An 18,716-nucleotide genomic window follows, 5' to 3' on the forward strand; every position below is an offset into this window, starting at 1 on the left:
TCTATATATAAAATCATATCATCCACAAATAGTGACAGTTTTACTACTACTTTTTCAGTTTTAGTGCCTTTTTATTTCTTTTTATTAACTAATTGCTCTGGCTAGGATTTTTCAATACTATGACAAATAGAATGGATAGAGTGGGCATCATTGTCAGGGATTTTTATATCTGTATTCATCAGGGATACCGGCCGGTAATTTTGTTTTTTGTGATGTCTTTGGTTTTGTTATGAGGGTAATGCTGTCCTTATAAAATGGAAGTGTTCTCTCCTCATCAATTTTTGGAAGAGTTTGGGAAGGATAGGTATTAAATCTTCTTTAAATGTTTGGTAGAATTCATCAGTGAAGCTGTCTGGTCCTGGACCTGTTTGTTGGGAGGTTTTTGATTACTCATTCATTTTCCTTACTAGTAATCGGTCTGTTCGGATTTTATTTTTCTTCATGATTCAGTCTTGGAAGAGTATATGTTTCTAGGACTTTTTCTTTGAGCCTTTTCTCTTTTTTTCTTGAGTCTAGTTAAAAGTTTGTTGCCTTTGTTTTTTTTTTTTGTTGTTCTTTTTTCAGAGAACCAGCTTATGGTGTCATTGATCTTTTCTGTTGTCTTACTAGTCTCTAATTCATTTATTTCTGCTCTTTGTTATTTCCTTCTTTCTAAGACCTTTGGGTTTTGCTTGTTCTTCTTTTTTTAGTTCCGTTAGGTGTAAAGTTAGATTGTTTATTTGAGATTTTGTTTTTTTGAGGTAGGCCTCTATCGCTTTGAACTTCCCTGTTAGAACTGCTTTTGCTGCATCCCATAGATTTTGGTAAGTTGCATTTTCCATTTTCATTTGTTTTGAGGTTTTTACTTATTTCTCCTTTGATTTCCTTATTGACCCATTGGTTGTTTAGTAGCATATTGTTTAATCTCTATGTATTTGTGATTTATTTCCCAGTTTTTTTCCATTCACTTCTACTTTCATACCATTGTGATTGAAAAAGATGCTTAATGTGATTTCAGCTTCTCAAATATATTGAGACTTGTTTTGTGGCCTAACGTAATTTATCTTGGAGAATGTCCATATGCACTTGAGAAGAATGCATATTCTGCTGCTTTTGGATGGAGTATTCTGTATATATCTTTATAAAACCACATGATCTAATTGGTTGCTTAAAGCTGATGTTGCCTTATTGATGTTTTTTGTCCACATGATCTGTCCATTGGTGGAAGTGGGGTATTAAGTCCCCTGTATTATTGTATTGCTGTCCATTTCTCTTATTAGGTCTGTTAATATTTACATTATCTAGGTGCTCCTATCTTGAGTGCTTAAGCATTTAGAAATGTTAAATCTGGGCGCCTGGATGGCTCATTTGGTTGAGCGACTATATTCAGCTCAGGTCATGATCCTGGAATCCTGAGATTGAGTCCTCCATCAGACTCCCGGCTGAGCAGAGGGTCTGCTTCTCCCTCTGACCTTCCTCCTCTCATGCTCGCTCTCTCTCTCATGCTCTCTCTCTCTATCAAATAAATAAATAAGTAAAAAATTTTTTAAAAAAAGAAAGAAAAGAAATGTTATAGCCTTTTGTTGGATTGACCCCTTTATCATCATAAAGGTCTTCTTTGTCTCGCTCGCTCGCTCTCTTTTTTTTTTTTTTCTTTAAGATTTTATTTATTTTATTTGAGATAGAGCACGCGAGCATGGGGGGTGCCGGGGAGAAGCAGACTTCCCGCTGAACAAGGCACGCAATGTAGGGCTCAATCCCAGGACCCTGGAATCCTGACCTGAGCCATAGCCAGATGCTTAACCAATGAGCCACCCAGGCATCCCTCTTCCCACTAACAAGTGTCTCTTATTACACTCTTGGTTTTAAAATCTATTTTGTCTGATATAAGTAAAGCTACCCCTGCTTTCTTTTGGTTTCCATTTGCATGAACCGTCTTTTTCTATCTCTTTCAGGCTGTGTGCATTCTTAGATCTGAAGCAAGTCTCTTGTAGGTTGCAGATAGAAGGATCTTGTTTTTTTGTTTGTTCATTTGTCTTATTTATTCAGCCACTCTGTGTCTTTTGGTTGGAGAATTTAATCCATTTCTATTAAAGTAATTATTAATAGATCTGTCCTTATTACCATTTTGTTCATTGTTTTCTGGCTGGGTTTTAGTTCCTTTCTTCCCTTTTGCTCTCTTCCTTTGTGGTTTGGTGGTTTTCTTTAGTGTTATGCTTAGATTCTTTTTTTATTATCTTTGTGCATCTCTTATAGATGTTTGCTTTGTGGTTATCATGAGCTCACACATAACAGCCTATATATAACCATCTATTTTAAGTTGATGGCAATTTAAGGTTTTTGTTTTTGTTTTTGTTTTTAAAGATATCCTTGTTTTAGAGACAGCATGCATTGGAGCAGAGGGAGGGACAGAGGGAGAGAGAATCTCAAGCAGACTTTGCTTAGTGTGGAGCCTGGTGCAGGACTCCATTGACCTGAGCTGAAACCAAGAGTTGGACCCTAAATCAGATATCCTGATAGCAGCTTAAGTTTGAATGCATTCTAGAACTCTACATTTTTACTTACCCTGGCATTTTATGTTTTTGATGTCACATTTTACATCTTTTTATCCCTTAACTGATAATTGTAATTACAGTTCTTTTTACTAATTATGTCTTTTAACCTTTATAGTAGCTTTATGTGATTTAATCCACTGCCATTAGTCTGTCTTTACCAGTGAGATTTATACTTACATGTTTTCTTGTTATTAATTAGTAAAGTTACTAATTAGTAAAGAAAGTTTCTTTTCAGCTTAAAGAATTCCCTTTAACATTTCTTGTAAAGCTAGGTTAGATGATGAAATTATTTAGCTTTTTCTTGTCTGGAAAACTTTCTCTCTCCTTTAATTCTGAATGATAACCTTGCTGGGTAGAGTATTTTTGTTTGGGAGTTTTTTCCTCTCAGCACTTTGAATATAATGTGCACTTTCTTCTGGTGTGCGAAGTTCCTGCTGAAAAATCTGCTGAGAGTCTTACGCAGACCTGGGGGAGGGGAGGTCCTTTGTATGTAAAAGTTGTTTTCCTCTTGCTGCTTTTTAGATTATCTCTTTATCTTTTACTTTTGACATTTTATTTATACTGTGTCTTGGTGTAGATCTTTTGGAATTCATTTTTATAGGCTCTTTTGGGCTTCCTGGATCTGGATATCTGTTTTTCCACGTTAGGGAAGTTTGCAGCCACTGTTTCTTCAAATTAGTTTTCTGTCCACTTGTCTCTCTCTTCTCCTCTGGTACCCATATAATATGGATGTGATTCTGCTTGGTGTTCCATAGGTTCCTTAAGCAGTTTTCAGTTTAATTTCTTCTTTCTTTCTGCTTCTCTGCTCGTTTGAATCCCACTGCTCTATCTTCTAGATCACTGCTTTGCTCCTGCGTAATGTAGTCTGCTATTGAATCCCTCTAGTTTAGTTTCTTCCCCCCCACCCAGATCAGTTACTGTCTTCTTCAGCTTTGTGACTTCTCTTTGATAATTTCTTACATTTTCTATCTATTTTTGTTCATTGATTTTTTTTTCCCCCCAAGTTTGGTGAACATCCTTATGACCATTTTTAGTCTATCAGGTAAATTCGTTATCTCTGTTTCATTAGTTTTTTGTTGTTGTTTTTTTTTTCTTCTGAGGTTTTACCTTTTTCTTTCATTTGGACATGTTTTTTCTGTTTCCTCTTTTTTCTTGATTGTGGTTATTTCTATGTTTAGGGAAAACAGCTATCTCTTCTAGTCTTGAAGGAGTGGGCTTGTATAGGAGATGATCTTTATCTTTCAGCCTTGCTCTAGCTCTTCTGTTTCTCAAACCTTTGTGTTTGTCTAAGCAGTCTGATTTATATTTGATAGGAACCAACTGTGGAGGATGTTCCAAGACCCGTCAGTGTTGCAAAGGCAGGGCTCTCAGTCAGCACCTAGATTCAGGCTGATTGGAAGCCAGACCCTCAGGCAGCAGCTTTTAATGTATGCAAATATATATAGTCATATGGGACCACGATTGTAAATCCTCTGGCCTGCAGACCAGGTTAATCTGGAGATATCCCTTGGACTACAGTTGGAAAAGTCAGAGCATAAGATGAGTAAAAAGCTCCTTTCTGAGAGGTACCAGTAATGAGGTCAGTAGAGAATGCAAGGATGGTGTCCCCTGCCCTGCTTTCCCTGAGAACACCTCTGTAGACTTCAGATGCGTGGCAAACCTGAAGTCTGCCCCTTAGGCTGAAGCTGGAGGACATCTAAGTAGGTCTTCTGCCCAGAAAGACTAGGGTGTGTTTCAGTCTGTGTAATGCCCTGGGCATGGTAGCCTGCCAAGAACTGTTTGATTATTACTTTCTCATGGGACCCAGAAATGCAGGTCCCCCTGGCCACCAGAGCCAGGTGATCAGGGAGCATCTCCTTTGGGGAGTGTGTGTGACCAACAGCTTTAGTGCAGCTGGGGGAGAATACAGGACTGGGGTGCACCTGCCAGCTTTAGTGGGGCCATCGGAGAGTGCAGGGTGGGAGTGCACCACCAGTGCTATCAGAGTAGAGGGAAGGTGCAGCAGTGGTGCCTGGCAGCACCTTTGTCCCTGGACAGAGCCCCAGCAGGCCCCCGCCCCTCTTGTGGCTGGCTTCAGATCAGCCAATGAATCTTCCTCACGACAGTCTAGTGGCTTTTCAAACAGCTGCACTGTGTTCCTCCCTGGCATGAGTGGCTCTGCAGGCAAGCCTTTTACAGAAGTACCTCAGTTCCGTTCCCCACAGCCCATTTGCTCCACCAGATAAGCCCCACTGGCAAATAAAGAGGTAGCAGTATGTGTCTATCCTCTCTTTTAGAAGGTGACAAAAGAAATCATCTTGATAAAGTATCATACCTGTTACCAGTGGTACTTTGCAGAATAGACTTCAACGACTACAGTCTACATTTATGTACTTTGTATGTGCATACTGAAGTGGAGTTGCAGTCAGTGAAATATTGTCAAAAATATGCCCAAGTGAACATTTTTGTTAGGTGATTCCAATTTGTACTGTATCTTGCCACACATTAGTAATTTGCCAGATTTGGTCAAGATCAATCAACTTCCTTTAAGTCAGTTAATCCCCTTTAAAGTTACGGAAAGGAAAAACAGAACTGAACAGTTGGGACCTTTTTTTGACCAGATGACAGTTAAAATCAGCCAACTACTTCTCATTTTTATGTATTAAGGAAATTTTCAGTTAATCATGTTGCTCTCAAATGTATTTTTTGATCACATATGTCAGATGTAATAGCATGTCTGAATTTAGTAGGCAGATGAAATTGGTTTTAGTTAGGATTGTAGGATTGCTCTGATGAGCCAAAATAATATTTCTTAAGAGAATCTCTCTTATTAACAGATACTAACTCAAAAGAGTGCTTTCTCTGTTTTTTAGTCGGCCGTATACTAATAAGGTCATCACTTTATGGTACCGTCCACCTGAACTGCTGTTGGGAGAAGAAAGATACACACCTGCTATTGATGTGTGGAGCTGTGGGTAAGATAGGCTGACTGACTGGCTTAGTTTACTTGAAATTTTTGGTAGTAAAGTAAAATCATATCATTTTATAATGATGCATATTTTTTTCCTCTAGCTGTATCCTTGGTGAACTCTTCACAAAAAAACCTATATTTCAAGCAAATCAAGAACTTGCACAACTAGAGTTAATAAGGTAAGTTCATGATTGTAATATTTTTTGGGGGTTGTGTAATACTTCATAGGAAATTTAAAGTCTTTCAAGTTTGTGTCTTTAGGAGAACAGCATGGTTTTCTTGAAGGCTAATGATTGCTGCATGGAGGAGAAACTAGAATGTGGGTACTTCTTGATACTTGATCTAGTAAAATTAAAGATCTCAAAGTCCCTAAATCTTTTTGCAATTAAATGAAAGGGTGGGGGGGCCCAAAAAATAAGACCAGGAAGAAAGAGTAAATAAATATGAGGAAGGAGAGAATAAATGGTAGATACATTTTTTTTTTTTTTAGTATGGCAGGATGGAAGAATTAGTGTTTTGGGGATACTGTAAAGACAAACTGTTTTACATACACATATGCATACATTTTATATGTGAATGTTTATACATGGAAACGCGTGTATGTACCTACAGGCGTCAGTCTTCGTTATTTGGAGTCTATCGTAGTGCCTAAGTCATAAGGACATACATAATCACCTTTCTCTTCATGTAATGTTTTAAAGTAATTCTTTTATTTTTAAAAAAAGCTTTGGCTTTCATATATAATAATGTCAATTTGCAACTTCTAAGTTTTGTGTGTGTCTCAAAATATGGATGAGAACTTATAGGAAAGATACTGGTATGAGGCACAGATACCAATATACTATGAACCTTCCCTTCAACAGACTTATTGGATTAATTGATGCTCTCCAGTCCCTCTGTAAGTAACAGTAGCATGATAACATGACACGCTGAATGGTTGCAGCTGGGAGACTACTACTCTCTAGTAAGACTATGTATTTATCCTCCCCGTTGAAGTATAATGACTAAGAGATGGTTGTTTCCAATTTTGTATACCAACTTTTTATTATTATATGTGTGTCCTTTAAACATACACAGATGCGGTGCTTGCAAAGACTTAACAAAGTTGCTATCAGATTAACTGGGTGGGAGGCAAGTTACTTTAAGTTAGAAAGGTAAGTCATAAAAATTTAGAAGAATTTAGTACTCAGATTGCTTTAAATCCTTGATAATGTGGTTTGTTCAGGAAAGCTAATGCAGAGTCCCATTCAACAAATCCTCTGTTCAAAGAGAGGCCTTGCCCTGTGTCAGAAAATTGGAGAATGTATATTTTAAATTTTTCAGTTACAATAAAATATTTAAATTATGTATCTGTGTTTCTTTATTATTATTTTTTTTTCATGATTCCCTCTTACCCATTTTTTCACTTAATAAGGCAGTGGTCCTGATTCTTTGGATACTAGGGCTTCTATTAATGATTCTAACTTTTATTTATACACGATGCAAGCATTTTTCTAAGAATTTCACTTGAATTAGCCTCAGTTAAGCTTCATACAGCCTTCCATTTACTTTTTATAATTAAGAAAATGGAACCTTAGAAAGTGAAGAATTTGTCTAGGGTCATATAACTAGCAAGCAGCAAAATCGAGATTTGAATTTAGACAGTTCTACCTTAGTAGCTAAATTTTAACTAATTCTCTACATCATGTAGGAAATAAGACTTCCTGAAGCTTTTAGGTTAGTATGACTCATACATCAGTAATTGACAAAAACATCCTGAAAAATTTCTATAGAATATTAACCCAAAAATTCTGAAGGAAAGATTAGCAAGTCATATCTAGCTTTTCATTAAAAATCAACTTGCTGAGTCAAGTAGGAGTCATTCAAAGAATATACAAATGTTGCAGTTTTAGGACATCCATTATTATAATTCACCACTTTAATAGAAATAAGGTAATATGTTTTTCTTAGTAGGTGTTGAATAAGCATTTGCTAGAATACAAACTAAGTGTAAAAGTATATTTCTTTAACATGGTGAAAATATGTATCGTAGACTAATAGCCAGAATAATATTTAGTGGTGAAATACTAGAAGATGTAAGACAAGAATGATAGAAAGCGTCTTCTAGTATCATTATTTTAGGAGTGTTTTAGAAGTACTAACTAGTTAACTGGTAAGTGACCCTGTAAGAGGTATAAAGAGTGGCAGGATGAAGGCAGTATTGTCATAATTTGTATATGAGAGCATTGCATACAGGCAGCCTGCAAGGAAATTACCTGAAACACCTTAAGTAAAAGAGTCTAATAAAATGACAAATGTTGAGAAAATATGTGCTTGTGTATATTGTGTGTAAACTTATGAACACAGTATCCTAATATAACATACGAATACATACATACTAAAAGCGATAGCTTCTTAAAAATATGTACCAGTAATAACCAGTTAGAAATGTACATGAGGAAGAAGATGCCTTTAACAAAAGCACCACCATATATACTCCAGGGATATTGAAAACTATAATGTCTCACTGAAAATTGTAAAGTAGATTTAATGTAACTATTGGGAATGGCATATCTCATTTTTGGTTGGAAACCTTAACTTTTTAAAATATGACAGTTCAACCTGTATAAACATTATAGTCCTAATGCGGATTTCAAATGATCGTCTCCCTCCAGATAAACATTAAAATAACCAGAAAAATTCTTAAAAAGAAGGAAAATTTGGCATATTGTATGTTAAAATTATAGCAACTAAAACCATTTTACCACAAGATACATAGATGAAGTGGTGGCAGTACAGGGAAAGTCCTGAAGTAAAGCAAGTTTATATGGACCTCCGAATAGGATACAGAAGTCATTTCAAGTCAAGGGGGATTAATCGAACAAGTATCCATTGGTTTCTGGTTGTGTGCCAGTTCCAGGGCAGTGAGGATACAATGAAGGGTGGGGGTTGTATCCTCAGTGCCTAGTAACTAGCACACAACTTCTTCTGGTTTCTAATTGGGAGAGACAAGACAAATTAATAAAATACATCAGGTGCTTATAAGGGTAAGGAGATAGAAAATTATAGGAGGCAGTGTTACAGAGAGAGTCCGGGAGTTTCTCCCAGAGGTATCATTTGAGTGAAGTTAGGGAACAACAAAGTCATAACGATCCTGAGGCATGAGTGTACTTGGATTATTTTATGAACATGTTAAGTCGGTTAGTGAACTATATAGAAAAAAGAAAGCTCAATCCATCCACTTGGTGATATACTGTATAGATATAAAAAAGGAAACAGTAGACCTGGGAATGCTGACACAGGAAAGCAACATCGTTTCATGATGAGCCCCTCGATAGAAGGCTGTGTTTGGTTTGCTCCCATCTAGGTAAAACAAACACATCAGAAGAGTCTGGAGTTGTTATGTGAGCATGGATTTGTGAGAGGGCTGCGAAGAGGACTATTTTACATTCCAATTTATATATTTCAGCATGTTTTTGTTGGTAAAATACCAATTATTAATAGTAATATAAAAGTGCTGCAATTTTTTGATTCTGTGGCATTAAGTATTTTTAAAACGTGAAGGAAAAAGTTAAGTTTCTGACAAAAGAAACAGTTTTCTCCCTGTTAGGAAGGAGGCAGCAGTGTATTAATTGAAAGGGTGGGCTTTGGAATCTCACAGACCTGGGTTCTAATGCCAGCTCAGCTGCTTCCTCTCCTTGGGACTTAGGGTAAGTTCCACAGTGCTCTCAGTTTGTTTCTTCACAAGTAAAACAGGACTAATCGTATTCTTAGGGTTACAAGAGTCCAATAAATGTAAGTTTCCTACATATTTCTTCCCCTCACTTTACCTGCAGTAATGCTGGGATATATCCCCAATCTAAAGCCCCAGGAATGATGAGTTCTAGTCTGCATGGCACAAAAATATGTATGAACTAATGAAAGGTGGGAATACTAATCAGAATCTATCTTAAAATGTTTCACACAGCAGTGATCAAGTTATTTGTACTTAGCTCGTTCCAAACACTATTTTAGGCAAAGTACAGAAGTTTTGTGATAGAAATAGAGGGGGTTTAAAAGTGATGGCAGGGGTACCTGGGTGGCTCAGTCGTTAAGCGTCTGCCTACGGCTGGGGTCATGATCCCAGAGTCCTGGGATCGAGCCCTGCCATCAGGCTCCCTGCCCAGCGGGAAACCTGACTCTCCTTCTTCCACTCCCCTTGCTTGTGTTCCCTCTCTCGCTGTATCTTTCTCTGTCAAATGAATAAATAAAATAAATAAAATCTTAAAAAAAAAAAAAAAAGTGATGGCAAAAAGCTCCTGGGTGGCTCAGTCAGTTAAGTGTCTGCCTTAAGCTCAGGTCATGGTCCCAGGGTCCTGGGCTTGAGCCCCGCATCCCGGCTCCTTGCTCAGTAGAGAGCCTGCTTTTCCCCTGCTTGCCATTCCCTCTGCTTGTGCTTGCTTTCTGTCTTTCTCTCCCTCGCTCTCTCTGTGTCAAATAAACAAATAAATAAAATCTTAGAAAAAAAAAAGTGATAGCAAAAGAAAATGAATAACAGGTGATGACAAGATGGGATGAATAAAGGCAAAAAAATGTTTTTAACATAAGGGTCGCACTTATAACCCTAAGCCTTCTAGCAGCCAGAAAGAACCTTTATATCACACGGTATACATTGCTTATGAAATTTTTTAAAAATTACAATCATGGAAAAAATTAGATTGGAATGAAAAGAACCCATCTTCTGTCTGATCTCCCCTCCCTTCCCCCGGCCCTATACACACAAAGCCTGAGATCTAGATGGTCACACAGGTGAGATTTTTGTAACTTTAAAGGCTTAGACTTTGATTGTTCTAGAATATAGGTAAAGAAGGGAAGCTCCCAGATTTTTAAAAATGAAGCATGTGTGTCTTCAGAGAATAGCATAAAAAATCCTATAAATTGCTACTTTTTGTGCTAAGAATTTCTCTGCACTTCTAAAAATTATGAAAGATCCCAGGAGCTTTGTTTATGCTAGTTATACCTATTGATATTTATCATGCTAGAAATTAAAACTGAGAAAGTAAAAATACCTATTTTAAAACAGTATGTTAACATTGTTTAATTATAAAACGTCTGTATTTTCCAAACTAAAATAAATGTTGGTGAAGTGAGTAGCACTGTTTTACATTTTTACATAAAAAGATATTTTACATATCTTTTACATAAAAAGACATTAAAAGAAATGTCTGGCTTAACAGAATAACATCTGGATTCCCTCTCTGTGATATGCTGTTTTCGGTCGTCTTTTCAGGTCATTGTGTATATTCTTCTTTGAAATTACACTAAATAAGTGGTAATTTCTTATAGGTTAGTTGTAATACACAGTCTGAAAACATATGAAGGGATATTTTGTATTCTAATATATTAAAATGCATTAGTCTGTCCTGCACTCTGGATCTGTGATGATTTTGTAACACTGGTAATAAGGAAAATAGTGGGTCCCCTATTTCAGCAGATCTTCTAAATGTAACATTTCTTTATATAATTTTGGTTATCACCACTAATCTCATCAGAAAAGCCCGTAGATATTTATCGTGAAGCTGTCAAGTCTATGGCATAGACGTAAGCTTCCTAGTAATTCTAATTTTCTCTTGAAAGCTTGGATTTTATAATTGAACATAAATACTGCAATCATCGTTCTTGAAGTAACAAGCGGACTCGTTCACATGTGAGAAAATGTCTGGCAGACACCCAAGTCTGAGTGACCATAGTGTGTTGCTTGTTCATATAGGTAAAAATGACCGTCCATGAAAAACACACGGCTACTTCAGCTTGCAGCTCAAATAATTGCACAAATGCTTCTCAGGATAGCTATCAAAATTTCTTGAGCAGCAGAAGTGCTTATGAGTATTTTCTGTTTCATCATTGAGAATATAAAGAAGATATATACTGCTCCAAATAGTGTTAGGGTTTAATAACATTAATGATTTTTTACCACTTCAACAAGTACATTCTTAAGTGGCATGTGGAGTGTCTCTCCCCCACCCCCACCCCCACCCCAGGAGATGGTATAGTATTGAAGAGTATTTACTGCCTGATAGTTTGGTGCCACTGCCTTGAATCTTGCTAAGGTGCTGGTCATTCTCCACCATTGGCTTTGTACCATCAGTGCAAAATCAACACACTGGAAAAGGCAAATAATGTATTAGTAACACCTTTCACCTGAAGAGTCTGAACCCTATTTTTGAGAACTCCTGTATACCAATCTCACATAGGAATATTGATGTACAACATCTAAATGAACAAGTAGGATACAGCATTACACTAAAATGATAGTATTTTACTAAGGCCAGGAAGTATTCCTCTATTGAATGTAAGTGTGGGTATTAAGAATGCTCTTAGTATGATTCATGACATTAGTTATTCAGGGGGAAAAATGCAGATGATGATTATAATAGTTTCTAAAAATGAAACTAACAAAACTGATGTATCCTTTAAAATTTAAAAGTCACAAAAATAAAGCCCACAGTAAAAAGGAATAAATGAATTCTTAACAGGATATATGTGTGAGTTTGTGTGTGTGGCTGTGATTATCTTTATTATGTGTTGTTTTTCTCAAAACAAAAGTCATCATCCTTCCCATTTGTAAACAATGAGAGGGAGTACTCCCATTAAAGTTAGAAACCAAACAAAACTACCCAATATTGTGTGGCATCATTATCATTGTAACATTGTTTAGAAATTGCCACATATCATACCATATCAGGAAAAAGAAGTGTCCATGTTTGAAAAAATAGAGAAGAAATGATTATAGGTGGTAAGATTGTAAACCTGGAAAGCCTCAAAAAAACTGTTAAAACTATGGTAGGAGCCATAGGATCTCAGATGGCTTTCTAAAACTTTGTATGTCATATGTAAGATGTCTTCTATAACAAAACTTATCTATTTACTGCTTAGACTGTATAGTAGGAATAAGAATACATTCAAAAACGCCCCCAAAAACCTGATTAAAAAGCAATATATAAGATCTAATTGAAGAAATGTAAATATAAAACTGAGGGAAATAGAAAAATGGGGTATTTCTGGGATAGAAGTGTTAAGCCTTCTGAAGATAGCAGTCCTTTCTAAATTAATCTATAAATTCAGAGCAGCAGTTGAATCCAAACAGATGCTCTTACTTTTGGAGTGTGACAGCATTGATGCTAGGTTCATCCTAGGAAAATGCTGAGGAGACTTAATTAGAGGAATGGATTATAGAAGGCTTTGTCCTGTTGGCCTTATGAAAATTAAAAGCTACCGTATGGTATTGATACCAGAGTACATAGATCAGAATAGATTCCCAAAATAGACCTCGGGCATTTGCGGATTTAGTGTATGATACATCTCAAGACCTCTTCGGTAAGTGATTTTGAGATAACTGGCTGGCCATCAGGCTAGTTTTTGCTAATATGCAATTACCATCAATTGCTGTCCTGTCTGCTTCCCTAGTTCCTAGTAACTTTCCCTGCCTCAGTGGGTCTGTTCCATCCTGTGTGCTACTACCAGCTAGATAACCACTCCGCTATCTTCCCACAACACAGAGTAAAATAATTGAAGCTCTTTAGCTAAGAGGTAATGAAACTTACTTTTATCGAAGGGCTTTTGAACAGTCCAGATGCCAGCTCATTTAATCTCACAGCTTTGAAGGGACATGAACCTCTTTTACAAAAGAAGAAACAGATTCTTCAGCAATGCAGTTTGACCAGTATCACAGACAGGATTCAGTTTTAAAGTTTGTTTTCAAAGTCTGTCTTCATTATAGTTAGGCAAACTGCCTTTTAAAACACTGTGTGATTCCTATATGTGCTCTCAGCTAACCCTCCCTGAGCCCCAAGTTCCACCTGTTTCCTTTGTCTTCTTCCCACAGGTCTGTCCTTGACTACTTCATGACTCTGTCTGTGCACTTCTGTTTGCCAGGAACATTTCCCTTACTTACTTTTGACCTGTCTGTGCTTGCTTATCCTTGGAGCTGTAGCCAAAATTCCGCACCTCTTCCATATCTTGAGTGCATGTTCCTGTATTTTTTTTTTATTTTTTATAAACATATATTTTTTCCCCAGGGGTACAGGTCTGTGAATCGCCAGGTTTACACACTTCACAGCACTCACCATAGCACATACCCTCCCCAATGTCCATAACCCCACCCCCCTTCCCAACCCCCCTCCCCCCAGCAACCCTCAGTTTGTTTTGTGAGATTAAGAGTCACTTATGGTTTGTCTCCCTCCCAATCCCAACTTGTTTCATTTACTCTTCTCCTACCCAATTAACCCCCCATGTTGCATCTCCTCTCCCTCATATCAGGGAGATCATATGATAATTGTCCTTCTCCGATTGACTTATTTCGCTAAGCATGATAACCTCAGTTCCATCCACGTCGTCGCAAATGGCAAGATTTCATTTCTTTTGATGGCTGCATAGTATTCCATTGTGTATATATACCACCTCTTCTTTATCCACTCATCTGTTGATGGACATCTAGGTTCTTTCCATAGTTTGGCTATTGTAGACATTGCTGCTATAAACATTTGGGTGCACGTGCCCCTTCGGATCACTACGTTTGTATCTTTAGGGTAAATACCCAGCAGTGCAATTGCTGGGTCATAGGGTAGTTCTATTTTCAACCTTTTGAGGAACCTCCATGCTGTTTTCCAGAGTGGTTGCACCAGCTTGCATTCCCACCAACAGTGTAGGAGGGTTCCCCTTTCTCCGCATCCTCGCCAGCATCTGTCATTTCCTGACTTGTTAATTTTAGCCATTCTAAATGGTGTGAGGTGGTATCTCACTGTGGTTTTGATTTGTATTTCCCTGATGCCGAGTGATATGGAGCACTTTTTCATGTGTCTGTTGGCCATCTGGATGTCTTCTTTGCAGAAATGTCTGCTCATGTCTTCTGCCCATTTCTTGATTGGATTATTTGTTCTTTGGGTGTTGAGTTTGCTAAGTTCTTTATAGATTCTGGACACTAGCCCTTTATCTGATATGTCGTTTGCAAATATCTTCTCCCATTCTGTCAGTTGTCTTTTGGATTTGTTAGCTGTTTCCTTTGCTATGCAAAAGCTTTTGATCTTGATAATATCCCAATAGTTCATTTTTGCCCTTGCTTCCCTTGCCTTTGGCGATGTTCCTAGGAAGATGTTGCTGCGGCTGAGGTCGAAGAGGTTGCTGCCTGTGTTCTCCTCAAGGATTTTGATGGATTCCTTTCTCACATTGAGGTCCTTCATCCATTTTGAGTCTATTTTCCTGTGTGGTGTAAGGAAATGATCCAATTTCATTTTTCTGCATGTGGCTATCCAATTTTCCCAACACCATTTCTTGAAGAGGCTGTCTTTTTTCCATTGGACATTCTTTCCTGCTTTGTCGAAGATTAGTTGACCATAGAGTTGAGGGTCTATTTCTGGGCTCTCTATTCTGTTCCATTGATCTATGTGTCTGCTTTTGTGCCAGTACCATGCTGTCTTGATGATGACAGCTTTGTAATAGAGCTTGAAGTCCGGAATTGTGATGCCACCAACTCTGGCTTTCTTTTTCAATATTCCTTTGGCTATTCGTGGTCTTTTCTGGTTCCATATAAATTTTAGGATTATTTGTTCCATTTCTTTGAAAAAAATGGATGGTACTTTGATAGGAATTGCATTAAATGTGTAGATTGCTTTAGGTAGCATAGACATTTTCACAATATTTATTCTTCCAATCCAGGAGCATGGAACATTTTTCCATTTCTTTGTGTCTTCCTCAATTTCTTTCATGAGTACTTTATAGTTTTCTGTGTATAGATTCTTAGTCTCTTTGGCTAGGTTTATTCCTAGGTATCTTATAGTTTTGGGTGCAATTGTAAATGGGATGGACTCCTTAATTTCTCTTTCTTCTGTCTTGTTGTTGGTGTAGAGAAATGCGACTGATTTCTGTGCATTGATTTTATATCCTGACACTTTACTGAATTCCTGTACAAGTTCTAGCAGTTTTGGAGTGGAGTCTTTTGGGTTTTCCACATATAGCATCATATCATCTGCGAAGAGTGATAGTTTGACTTCTTCTTTGCCGATTTGGATGCCTTTAATTTCTTTTTGTTGTCTGATTGCTGAGGCTAGGACTTCTAGTACTATGTTAAATAGCAGTGGTGATAACGGACATCCCTGCCGTGTTCCTGACCTTAGAGGAAAAGCTTTCAGTTTTTCTCCATTGAGAATGATATTTGCGATGGGTTTTTCATAGATGGCTTTGATAATATTGAGGTATGTGCCCTCTATCCCTACACTTTGAAGAGTTTTGATCAGGAAGGGATGCTGTACTTTGTCAAATGCTTTTTCAGCATCTATGGAGAGTATCATATGGTTCCTGTTCTTTCTTTTATTAATGTGTTGTATCACATTGATTGATTTGCGGATGTTGAACCAACCTTGCAGCCCTGGAATAAATCCCACTTGGTCGTGGTGAATAATCTTTTTAATGTACTGTTGAATCCTATTGGCTAGTATTTTGGTGAGAATTTTTGCATCTGTGTTCATCAAGGATATTGGTCTGTAGTTCTCTTTTTTGATGGGATCCTTGTCTGGTTTTGGGATCAAGGTGATGCTGGCCTCATAAAATGAGTTTGGAAGTTTTCCTTCCATTTCTATTTTTTGGAACAGTTTCAGGAGAATAGGAATTAGTTCTTCTTTAAGTGTTTGGTAGAATTCCTCCGGGAAGCCATCTGGCCCTGGGCTTTTGATTGTTTGGAGATTTTTGATGACTGTTTCAATCTCCTTACTGGTTATGGGTCTGTTCAGGCTTTCTATTTCTTCCTGGTTCAGTTGTGGTAGTTTATATGTCTCTAGGAATGCATCCATTTCTTCCAGATTGTCAAATTTGTTGGCATAGAGTTGCTCATAATAGGTTCTTATAATCGTCTGTATTTCTTTGGTGTTAGTTGTGATCTCTCCTCTTTCATTCATGATTTTATTTATTTGGGTCCTTTCTCTTTTCTTTTTGATAAGTCTGGCCAGGGGTTTATCAATCTTATTAATTCTTTCAAAAAACCAGCTCCTAGTTTTGTTGGTTTGTTCTGTTGTTTTTTTCGTTTCTATTTCATTGATTTCTCTTCTCCTGCTGGGTTTAGGGTTTCTTTCTTGTTCTTTCTCCAGCTCCTTTAGGTGTAGGGTTAGGTTGTGTACCTGAGACCTCTCTTGTTTCTTGAGAAAGGCTTGTACCGCTATATATTTTCCTCTCAGGACTGCCTTTGTTGTGTCCCACAGATTTTGGAACTGTTGTATTTTCATTATCATTTGTTTCCATGAATTTTTTCAATTCTTCTTTAATTTCCTGATTGACCCATTCATTCTTTAGAAGGATGCTGTTTAGTCTCCATGTATTTGGGTTCTTTCCAAATTTCCTCTTGTGATTGAGTTCTAGCTTCAGAGCATTGTGGTCTGAAAATATGCAGGGAATGATCCCAATCTTTTGATACCGGTTGAGACCTGATTTAGGACCGAGGATGTGATCTATTCTGGAGAATGTTCCATGTGCACTAGAGAAGAATGTGTATTCTGTTGCTTTGGGATGAAATGTTCTGAATATATCTGTGATATCCATCTGGTCCAGTGTGTCATTTAAGGCCTTTATTTCCTTGTTGATCTTTTGCTTGGATGATCTGTCCATTTCAGTGAGGGGAGTGTTAAAGTCCCCTACTATTATTGTATTATTGTTGATGTGTTTCTTTGATTTTGTTATTAATTGGTTTATATAGTTGGCTGCTCCCACGTTAGGGGCATAGATATTTACAATTGTTACATCTTCTTGTTGGACAGATCCTTTGAGTATGATATAGTATCCTTCCTCATCTCTTATTATAGTCTTTGGCTTAAAATCTAATTGATCTGATATAAGGATTGCCACTCCTGCTTTCTTCTGATGTCCATTAGCATGGTAAATTCTTTTCCACCCCCTCACTTTAAATCTGAAGGTGTCTTCGGGTTTCAAATGAGTTTCTTGTAGGGAACATATAGATGGGTTTTGTTTTTTTATCCATTCTGATACCCTGTGTCTTTTGATTGGGGCATTTAGCCCATTAACATTCAGGGTAACTATTGAGAGATATGAATTTAGTGCCATTGTATTGCCTGTAAGGTGACTGTTATTGTATATTGTTTCTGTTCCTTTCTGATCTACTACTTTTAGGCTCTCTCTTTGCTTAGAGGACCCCTTTCAATATTTCCTGTAGAGCTGGCTTGGTGTTTGCAAATTCTTTCAGTTTTTGTTTGTCCTGGAAGCTTTTAATCTCTCCTTCTATTTTCAATGACAGCCTAGCTGGATATAGTATTCTTGGCTGCATGTTTTTCTCGTTTAGTACTCTGAATATATCATGCCAGCTCTTTCTGGCCTGCCAGGTCTCTGTGGATAAGTCTGCTGCCAATCTAATATTTTTACCATTGTATGTTACAGACTTCTTCTCCCAGGCTGCTTTCAGGATTTTCTCTTTGTCACTAAGACTTGTAAATTTTACTATTAGGTGACGGGGTGTGGACCTATTCTTACTGATTTTGAGGGGGGTTCTCTGAACCTCCTGGATTTTGATGCTTGTTCCCTTTGCCATATTGGGGAAATTCTCCCCAATAATTCTCTCCAATAATTCTCTCCAATATACCTTCTGCTCCCCTCTCTCTTTCTTCTTCTTCTGGAATCCCAATTATTCTAATGTTGTTTCATCTTATGGTGTCACTTATCTCTCGAATTCTGCCCTCATGGTCCAGTAGCTGTTTGTCCCTCTTTTGCTCAGCTTCTTTATTCTCTGTCATTTGGTCTTCTGTATGGCTAATTCTTTCTTCTGCCTCATTTATCCTAGCAGTGAGAGCCTCCATTTTTTATTGCACCTCATTAATAGCTTTTTTAATTTCAACTTGATTAGATTTTAGTTCTTTTATTTCTCCAGAAAGGGCTTTTATATCTCCTGAGAGGGTTTCTCTAATATATTCCATGCCTTTTTCGAGCCCGGCTAGAACCTTGAGAATCGTCATTCTGAACTCTAGATCTGACATATTACCAATGTCTGTATTGATTAGGTCCCTAGCCTTTGGTACTGCCTCTTGTTCTTTTTTTTGTGGTGAATTTTTCCGCCTTTTCATTTTGTCCAGATAAGAGTATATGAAGGAACAAGTAAAATACTAAAAGGGTGGCAACAACCCCAGGAAAATATGCTTTAGCCAAATCAGAAGAGATCCCAAATCGTGAGGGGGGAAGGGGGGAAGGGGATAAAAAGAGGTTCAGAAAGAGAAAAAAAAAAA

The 18,716-nt window shown here is 37.4% G+C and overlaps 1 protein-coding gene across 4 annotated transcripts in view; it reads left to right on the forward strand.

The window, feature by feature from the left end:
• Positions 1-18,716, forward strand: part of CDK13 (cyclin dependent kinase 13) — a 133,739-nt gene that overhangs the window by 93,977 nt on the left and 21,046 nt on the right. For all 4 annotated transcript variants that reach the window (XM_032874956.1, XM_032874958.1, XM_032874957.1 and 1 more), the window contains exons 8-9: positions 5,387-5,488; positions 5,586-5,663. In XM_032874956.1, coding sequence (XP_032730847.1) covers positions 5,387-5,488; positions 5,586-5,663 — 180 coding nt within the window. The remainder of the gene's footprint in view (positions 1-5,386; positions 5,489-5,585; positions 5,664-18,716) is intronic.

This window comes from Lontra canadensis, unplaced genomic scaffold (genome assembly GCF_010015895.1).
Source record: "Lontra canadensis isolate GAN:19392208 unplaced genomic scaffold, GSC_riverotter_1.0 scaffold54, whole genome shotgun sequence".
In the NCBI taxonomy this organism is placed as follows: domain Eukaryota; kingdom Metazoa; phylum Chordata; class Mammalia; order Carnivora; family Mustelidae; genus Lontra; species Lontra canadensis.